Source organism: Oreochromis aureus, linkage group 12, assembly GCF_013358895.1.
Source record: "Oreochromis aureus strain Israel breed Guangdong linkage group 12, ZZ_aureus, whole genome shotgun sequence".
Lineage (NCBI taxonomy): Eukaryota > Metazoa > Chordata > Actinopteri > Cichliformes > Cichlidae > Oreochromis > Oreochromis aureus.
Window position 1 is genome coordinate 13,944,947 of NC_052953.1, and position 8,981 is coordinate 13,953,927.

The following is an 8,981-nucleotide window of genomic DNA, read 5'->3' on the forward strand; positions in this document are numbered from 1 at the left end:
AGCAGCTCAGTGCCATAAAAGTGACAGGGTTACAGGAACGGGGCAGCGGTGGCCTAGAGGACAGCGGGGAACATCATAAGTTCAAATGCATGAAGTGGAAAGCTCTGCTAAGAATGTGCATGACAAAAAGATATCTTTAACTCTGCCTTTTGGAGTGCCCTCAAGCAGGGCTCTCCATGAAAGGACTGCAACAGAGCTGGGCAGCTGTTTGCAGCCCAAGTGAATGGGAATCAGGCCATGACAATAAAAAACTACTTGCCTTTAATCCCGGGGTGCCTTATGTTGTAATTATAGTAAATGTGCAAATTTTCACAAAGCAGAACAAACTAAAGATGCTTGTGATGCTATGATACTATAATGAATGTGTTACTGATATATAACAAAGCTATGATTATTTAGTTACAATATTAAAAATTTAGAAACCAATAGCCCTACTGATTGGAGAATGTTAAATATATTTTGAATGCTGAGGCAGTAATTTCCATAATATGTGATTATTTTACTTGAAATATGATTAACAAAATATGTTATCCAGGCACTTGTTAAAGTCGATTGGATTTACAGAGAAAGAGTGAAAACACAAGAAGGGAGGCTGGTGTTCGTATTTTCCATTTAGTCCACATCAAACCACATCAAGAGACCAGATAATGTCTAGAGTAAAAACAACTACTCTTAGGCTTGTCAGATCTGGACCACATGAATCCCGAGAAGCTACTGACTGTTTAAAACAATGTTTCAGATTAATACAATACAATGCAAAAGTCTTAAGTCGCCAATTTCTTTATGTTTTGCAGTGAAAATGGGAAACACTTGCGGTGATTAATTAAAATATGTGCAAGCATACATGAAAATCCAGTAAATAAGGGAGAGGAAAAAACCCTACAAATTTCAACAAGCTTGAAAATTGACATCTAATATGATCAATTTTGTTGTGCATCATGGCCTGAACTCAGTTAGAAAGGCTTTCTTGTTATTTCTTCAGGAATAGTTAACCAGGTTTCTTGAAGGAGTATTTTGGATGTTGGGTGTCTTTTGTCTGTCAAGATCACTGCATCAATATTACTGAAGCAAATTTGGATTCATCACTCCACAAGTCCTATTGCCATTGATTTTCAGTCCAGTTCTTGTGAAATGTGGCATACCTCAGCCTTTTCTCCCTGCTTAAGAAAGGGTTCATGTCAGCCATCCTTCCACTGAGACCATTTCCAAACATTAGCTGGATCATCTGGAGGGATCTCTCAGGATCCTGTTGCTAGATTTTTTCCCATTTCTAAAGGATATCACTTATAGAGAGTTTTTTTTAGGCCTGCCAGATCTTCTTTTGTTCTCCGTTTGTCCCATTACCTCATTTTTTTAAGGCCACACTGCACAAAGTGCTGAGGTATTCCAAGTTTCAGGCTAATAGTTTTTTGGGAATCACTTTGTTAGTACCAAATACTATTTTACAACAGGCTGCTGGTAACAAAGTGCCTAAAGAGATACAATTTAAAACCGGTTCTTTGCCAAGTTTTTTGTGATGTAGACACAACACTGGTTAATTCCTTAAGTTAGGTGCCTTTTTCATGATACATAGCTCAGTGTTAAGTGGCCCAATAAACAAATCAATGTCTATGAAAATGGTCAGGCATAAAGACATAAAGAGGAAATTTGAAAGACCTTCCGAAATCCTGGTGAATTATTGCTCAATACATTTTCTTTTTAAATACAAACTCTATTTAAACCCTAAATATAAAGGAATGGCAGGTGACTCGAGACTTTTGCACAGACCTTTATATCCAGCAATGCTCCATCCGTGCAGGTGGAGCAGTCAGCAGCCACCTTTCCAAGGGCACAGACAGGCGCGCCTGTTTTATATTACTGCTTATCCGGACGGCTGTTTCACCAGGACGGCACGAGAGCTAAAGTGGTCACCCCGCCCTGTCAAGCTGGCAGGGTTAAGCACAACGCGCGCTCTGTTAGAGTGTCACGTGACCGGGGAAAAAGAAGAAAAAAGAAAGAGGCGAGGAAGAGAGAAAGGGAAAATCAAAAAAAAAAAACTGTGGGACTACCCGCTTGGAAGAAGAGGGAGGTTTTCTGTTTACGTGGAGGTAATGAATACTAACACTTAGCTGGTTATTATAATATTGTCCTAACTTGTGAGAGTCCACCTCTAACAGCTCGTCTGCAGTCTGCGGGCTGCACAGACGTTGGATGCATGTTTGTTTCCACGAAAGAGGCTAAAGGCGTGAAGCTAGTTGGCACTGAGAGATGTGCCTTCAAGCACGCTCGTTCGTGTTGCCGTCGCTGTGTTATTGAAGGCCAGCAGGAATTCCTGTAAAGTGCTGATGTGTCAAAAGCTTGTGACCAGTCAGCCCTCCTTCATACTGAATCACTCGCTCCAAAAAAACACGAAGCGGTGGAAAAAGTTGTGGCTAATAATCCTCTTAACGTCTAAAACGAGCGAGGACGCTGACCTGGCCGCTTCCTCTTGGATTCTGTCGTTTATGCGGCTTCCTGAGTGAAAATAAACGTGAAATAAAACTCGTTACTTTGGTCTTTTTTTTTAGTATTTACTCGAGAAGGGCGAAGAAGTGGGAGACTGTCCAGTTAAGAGCTCCAGATGTGATGGGTGGACGGAGGTGGATGTCGGCTGGATATGAGACAAGCACGTAAGTAAGGGATGGGTTTTGTTTGGACGGTCAGTAAGCCGTGTTTTAAACTCTTAGTTTTACTTTTAACTTACTTGCATATTTATTTGTCAGGGGTAGATTTAAGTTAAGAATCTGTGTTACAAACACTTGGCTACCTCTTGACTGCCAAAACTGGTAGATCCTGTTGTCCACCTCCGCTTCAAAGGTTTACAGTACTGTTCAAAAGTCTTTAGCTACCCTTCATATGTTTATATTTTCCCTTCCAAGCAGCCAGACTTTATAGTAGTTTTTTTTTCTTTCTTTTTTCCTTTCCGAAGGTCTCGCAAAGTTTTTCTTTGGTTCCTTTTCACTCATTTTCAGTGCATGTTAGGTCACTTAACACTGACCTATGAGTCATTAAAGCATAAAAATGGCACCTGACTCAAAGGATGAACCAGTGTTCTGTCTACAACTTGTCTGTCAACTTGGCAAAGAACCAATTTTAAATATCTTGAGAAAATTTGTTACTAGCAGCCTGTTGCAAAAACACATAATTTGTTCCAATTTCCTCAAATGAATCTGTGAAAAATGCCAAAGATAACAGTTTGAAAGGCACACAAATGACATTCTTGCACCAAAAGGTTGATTCCAAAAGAGCTATTACCTGAAAACCTGGCATATCTTGGCATGGCATACAGTGTGTCCTTAAAGCACATAAGGAAACTGGACACGAGGAGGAAAAAAGAAGAAGAGGCAGGTTTTTTTAAAAAAAAAAAAACAAACTACAGCAGATGAACAATATCTAAAAATGATGAACAGTGCTCCAAAGAAACAGAAAAGAAATCTGACACAAGATCTGAGGGATGCATCTGGCTCTTCAGTTGATCCGTCTATTGTTCCATGAAGCCTTATCAGAAATGGCCTCAGTGGAAGAATGGCGGTCAAGAAGCCATTTTTTAAGGAAGGGAAACACAAAAGGCAAAGGAATGCCAAATTACAGAAGAACTGAAAATCAGTGGAAACGGGTCTGATGGAAGCAATTATTAGTGATTACTGAAACAATGATCTTAACAGAGAACACAACAAAAGGCAGCCAACATCCAGAGAGGAGCTCTGAATGTCTTCAACACTGTATAGGCTGTATTTCCTGTCACCTTTGCATGTTTCAATAAATCACTGCAACTGTTTACCATTGTCCTTGCAAAATATATAAAGACATGAGGGGTGACTCGAGACCTTTGGAAAGTACTTATATCTCAGTTAACTAAAATACTGTTTCATATCTAAGTTATTATAGTTTTAATGAACTATAATAAACTTAGTGCATACTCAGTGAACCTGACAGGGAATAGCCCATACATTTGAGCTTTTTAACTGGTATCTCCTGTTTTTATTATGATGTTGGAAGAAAATAAAAAACATGAGTTATAGCATGTGCGAAGGTGAATGTGTCTGATGGGGTATTGATGCCCATTTTGGGAAAACTATCGACGTGGGGTTTCCCCTGTATCCTAAGGCAGTACATATCTAGTTTAAATTTTAAAAAGGAAAAAGAAAATAAAAAACATTTGTAGAATTTCAAGGACTAGAAAATTAAGGAATCTTGAGCACTCGGAGGAGCCTTGCTTGACCATCAAGCAGCTCGAGAGAATACACCAAGGTGGACATCCTGCTCCACCACCTTCCTACGTGCCACCGTTTTCCTTTTTCCAGCCCGATCTTCCACATCTTCCTCAATGACTTCCACTGCCTCCCATACAAGTTTCCCTTCCAGCTTACTCTCATGGTCCTCAGATAATAGCTTCATTACCAAAAGCGAAAGCAATAATACAAACAAGCTATTAACTACAAACAAGATAATAAAGTGCCTTGCTTCTGTTTCCTAACAGGAGTAAAATTGGATTAGCAGGAGGTAATCTGAGCCCCAGTTTACAGTTGAACATGTGATTAAACAGCATGTAACGCACTAATCTGTCCATGCTGTGCAAGTTAGACTTTCAATTTGTCTTGCACTTCCAGGGGGTTGCAGTATTTATGCGTGCTGCAGCGCTCTGTTGGTGTTATGACAGGTAAAACAAAGTAAATGGACAGTGTTTACATTGGCAGGATGGCTCAGCGGGGAGAAGAAGAACAGGAATAGGTTGAAGTCCACTTTGCGAGCATGTGCCCTTTCTAAAGTTCCCAAGAGTGCAACATTCAGTGACTCGTTTTTAACTCCTGCCCCACGGCTCTGACCTTTTCTGAAAGGAGAAACGCAAATAGACTGTTATTGAAGTACTTATTATAACTACTTTACAGTGTCAGTAAACCACAATTTAATGTGGTACTGTGATAAAGTTTTTTTTTTTTCTTTCAGCAAACATAGATAAGCACAAGTTAAAGTTTGCAGGAAGTACACTGTGCAGGTTCTTGTTGTACATTTGAGTATGAGCTGATAAATTTAACCTTGTAATGACCTCTGACTTTGTAATATTCTTTAGGTAAATAAATCTAAAACGGAGGAAGGGAGAAGATGAAGCTGAACGAGCGCAGCGTGGCGCACTATGCCACCTGTGATTCGCCACCTGACAAGACGGGCTTCCTGTTCAAAAAGGGGGAGCGCAACACGGCTTATCACCGCCGCTGGTTTGTCCTGAAGGGTAACATGCTCTTCTACTTCGAAGAGCGCGACAGCCGAGAGCCCATTGGCGTCATCGTTCTTGAAGGATGCACCGTGGAGCTGTGTGAGTCGACCGAGGAGTTCGCCTTTGCCATCAAGTTTGATTGCGCCAAAGCTCGTGTGTACAAGATGGCTGCTGAGAACCAAGCAGCCATGGAGTCCTGGGTGAAAGCGCTGTCAAGAGCCAGCTTTGACTACATGAGGCTGGTGGTGAAAGAGCTGGAGAGGCAGCTGGAGGAGATCCAGGAGGCGGCCGGAGGTGGCTTTGTTGGGGCTGGAGTTGGAAACCTGCAGGGCAGGCCCAAGTCCTCAAAACGAAACCATATGGGACGGTCCAGGTCTGGAGCATCTTCTTCTTCATCTTCCTCATCCTCCATATCATCATCATCAAGTGTCCCTCCCATGTCAGCCTCCTTCTCTGCCCAGAAGAACCCACAGGATGAGCTGCAGCTCATCTCTGGGCCCTCCAAGGAGAATGGAGTTGCATGGAGTAAACCACCAGCTGCCTTGGCTAACGGCTTTGTGGAGGGATCTTCATCCTGTGCGGTATGGGAAAGCTCTGCAGACCCTGCGAATGTCACTGGTTACGGAGCTGACGGAGCGAGGGCTCCGCCTGTGCCTCCCCGGAGAAAAGGAGCATCTCTCGAAAGCCCCGTATGCCCTGGAACCGGCTGCTTCTCCAAACTCCATGACTGGTACGGCAGAGAGGTGGAGGAACTGAGAGTGCAGTGGCTGCAGAGCCAGTAAGCTTACAGAGGTAGATCGCCTCTTTTTCCACAGTATATATCATTCCTTCCTGATCATTCTACAGAACCCAGCAATAAAATGAAGTGACTGAATGGAAAAAGATGGAAAAAAAAAAGCATTTGAGATTATTTTAAAATCCTGTCAGAGGGAAAAAACTGTCATAAATGTTAACACTATCCTTTGTATAAGCCAAGAAATACATAATATGCTCTTTTGTGCACAAATCGAGTTACATTTGCCAATTGCAATTTTAAAATCTGCAGTATTTAAAATCATAATTCTTGTATTATATTCATCAGTTTTTCAAACAAGATGCAATGAGTTTAGCCTTGATTGATCTTATAATAGATACAAATAAAATAATATGCAGCTTTATATTTGCTGTGACCTTTTCCCCTTAATAAGAACCGTGAAGGTTCTCATTCCTTTCTTATCATTCTGCAGAGATTATACATGCAAATTACTTTGCTAAGTACTTTGCTAAGTATGTGGACATGGTAACTGATAAAGTCACAACAGGAAAGTCTTTTTATGAGGAAAGATGAGGTGATTTCTGTTTTGTAATAACAATCTGGAGACGTTGCACAAGACAAATCCACATAGTTCGATGTTGTTATGTCACATTAACCACGTTATAGTGCAAAGACAATTCTGCAGCTTTATGATTGAAGTCCCAGTTTTGTGCTGTCCAGCCTTCGCTCCTTTTGGTGATGCAACTTTTCAAAGCTGTTTGGACTGAATGTTTGAATCATGTTCAACCTAATGACTTGGGCACCGGGACAGTTTTCATATTTCAAGTTATAAATTCAGGATTTTGAGTTTTGTTCAAACTGCCGTAACACTGAGATACTTCACTATAGTAAGGTGCAGGTGTATGTACTGTGTATGGCCATCACCAGGTATTTTTTATTGATCTAGGTGACATGGCCCTTCAAATCTTTAAATACCCGAGGGTGAGAAGTGCCACAGTCTACTTGAGGTCCAATATTACCTCAGATATTTTGTTGTCATTCTTGAAACAGGCAAAATTCTTCTAACCACAACAATATAAGGTACAAAAAATGTGTTTTCATTTCATTACTAGGCTACTTACTGCCATATTATGCACTAAATTACTAATTAAAGAGGTCAAGTCCTCTATAGTAGTTGGGATCAATGCATATAACTTTGATACAATAGTCACTTCTGCAGATATTGACTGACTCTGTCTGCTTGAACCTTCCTTTTACTGAGAGCTTTTATGAATGTCTTTAATATTCTGTTCATTTCCACATTTTTATGCTTTCTGTTTAATTTGTTTCTGCAAAGCACTTTGTATCTTTGTTTAAAAAAGTGCTGCATAAATAAACTTTATTATACATATTACAGTTTCTCAGAATTTCTAATGCACTAACTACAACACGTCATACATTAGGATATTTTTGTCTAAACATTTAACCGTTTTCACCTAATTACACATAATTTTTAAATCTGAGTCAGTCTGTTTTCGCACACAATTGCACATTTTGTTCACTGGTGCGAAAACAGACTGACTGCTAGGAACACTCCTTAACACAAGTATCTGATCAGTCAATTGCATGGTAGCAACTCACAGCATTTAGTCACATGGTCAAGACAACCTCATGAAGTTCAAACTGAGCACAGCTGATCTGGGATTTTCCCACACTATCTTTAGGGTTTAAAGAGGCTGGTGAGAAAAATAGGATACGTCCAGTGAGCAGCAGGTCTTTGAGCAGAAATTCCTTGCTCATTTCAGAGTTCAGAGAAGGCAACAGCAATTCAATAAACCACTTTTTACATCCAAGGTATGCAGAAAAGAATCTCTGAATGCAGAACACATCTAACCCTAAAGCAGATGGGTTACAGACCATGCCGAGTGCCACTCCTGACAGCTAAGAATGGGTGATAACTAACTATGATAGTTGTAATAACTATCAGACTAATTCACCAAAATTGGACAACAGAAAATTAAAAAAATAATTTCTTTTCCAACATTCAGATCATGGTCAAAATTAAGCACAAAATAGATGAAAACATGGATCTATCCTGCCTTGGATTAGCACGTCAGGCTGGTGATGTAATGGTGTGGGACATATTTGCTTAGGCCAAGCAAAGCAAATATGAGGATCATTTACATGCCACAGCCTATCTGAGTATTGTTGCCAACCATTCCTTGATGATCAAATCTTCTGAGTGCTGCTTCCAGCAGGAGATCACGCCAATTGGTAAAGCTCTAATCATCTCAAACTGGTTTCTTGATCACGACAAGGAGTTCACTGTACAGTCACCAGATCCCAGTCCAGTAGACTTCCTTGTGATGTGGTGGAACGGGACACTTGCATCATGGATGTGCCACGAAAAAATTTGCAGCAATTGTGTGGTTGACAGAATTAATAATGCTATGCTGAAGTTTTTCATTTGAGGAGATCGACTAATACAAGCCCAGTACAGCAGCAGCCTTTATTGCTGCTCCTCCTGCTGCTTGTTTTCAGCATAACCCAAGCTAATTGTATTATATTGTAATTACCAGGAAGAAAAACACACCTTTGGTCTCATCTCTACAGTTATAACTCATATCATCGCTATTCTGTACCCCTGTTTATAGCTTGTCTTCCTCACTCATATCTTTCTCAATACCTAGTTTGCACTTTTATTGTATTGATTAGCTGGAAACGGTAGGCCTCCCTGTTTTAGACCTTTATGTTCACTGCCTGATTATCAAAGTTGACCAAATGTTATTCAGTAGTCAGACTTGAATTTGAACCTGTTTAAATCCTCCATCCTCCACAGCCTGTCAAATATCCTCCAGGTTACAGAAACCATATGAACCATATGAACCTTCATATGGTTCACTCATATTCTGACAATATTGTTGTCTATGTTTAATTCTGCACAGATTTTTTTTTTGTAGATGGAACAAACGGTTTTAAGGAATTATATTAACAGCCCTTTGGGGTACGAGGTGT

The 8,981-nt window shown here is 40.4% G+C and overlaps 1 protein-coding gene across 2 annotated transcripts; it reads left to right on the top strand.

The window, feature by feature from the left end:
- The first annotated feature begins 1,977 nt into the window (after positions 1-1,977).
- Positions 1,978-7,377, top strand: pheta1 (PH domain containing endocytic trafficking adaptor 1). 2 transcript variants are annotated; one of them, XM_031727309.2, is made up of 3 exons: positions 1,978-2,087; positions 2,547-2,648; positions 5,090-7,377. In XM_031727309.2, the coding sequence occupies exon 3, from the start codon at positions 5,122-5,124 to the stop codon at positions 6,013-6,015; it is 894 nt and encodes a 297-aa protein (XP_031583169.1). In that variant the 5' UTR covers positions 1,978-2,087; positions 2,547-2,648; positions 5,090-5,121; the 3' UTR covers positions 6,016-7,377. The 2 variants fall into 2 exon arrangements, with proteins under 2 accessions (XP_031583169.1, XP_039477132.1); XM_039621198.1 differs by lacking the exon at positions 2,547-2,648.
- Positions 7,378-8,981: the final 1,604 nt, after the last annotated feature.

Bases quoted from the DNA above. Each gene is read 5' to 3' on its own strand.
- pheta1 (XM_031727309.2), top strand. From the start codon at position 5,122: ATGAAGCTGAACGAGCGCAGCGTGGCGCACTATGCCACCTGTGATTCG.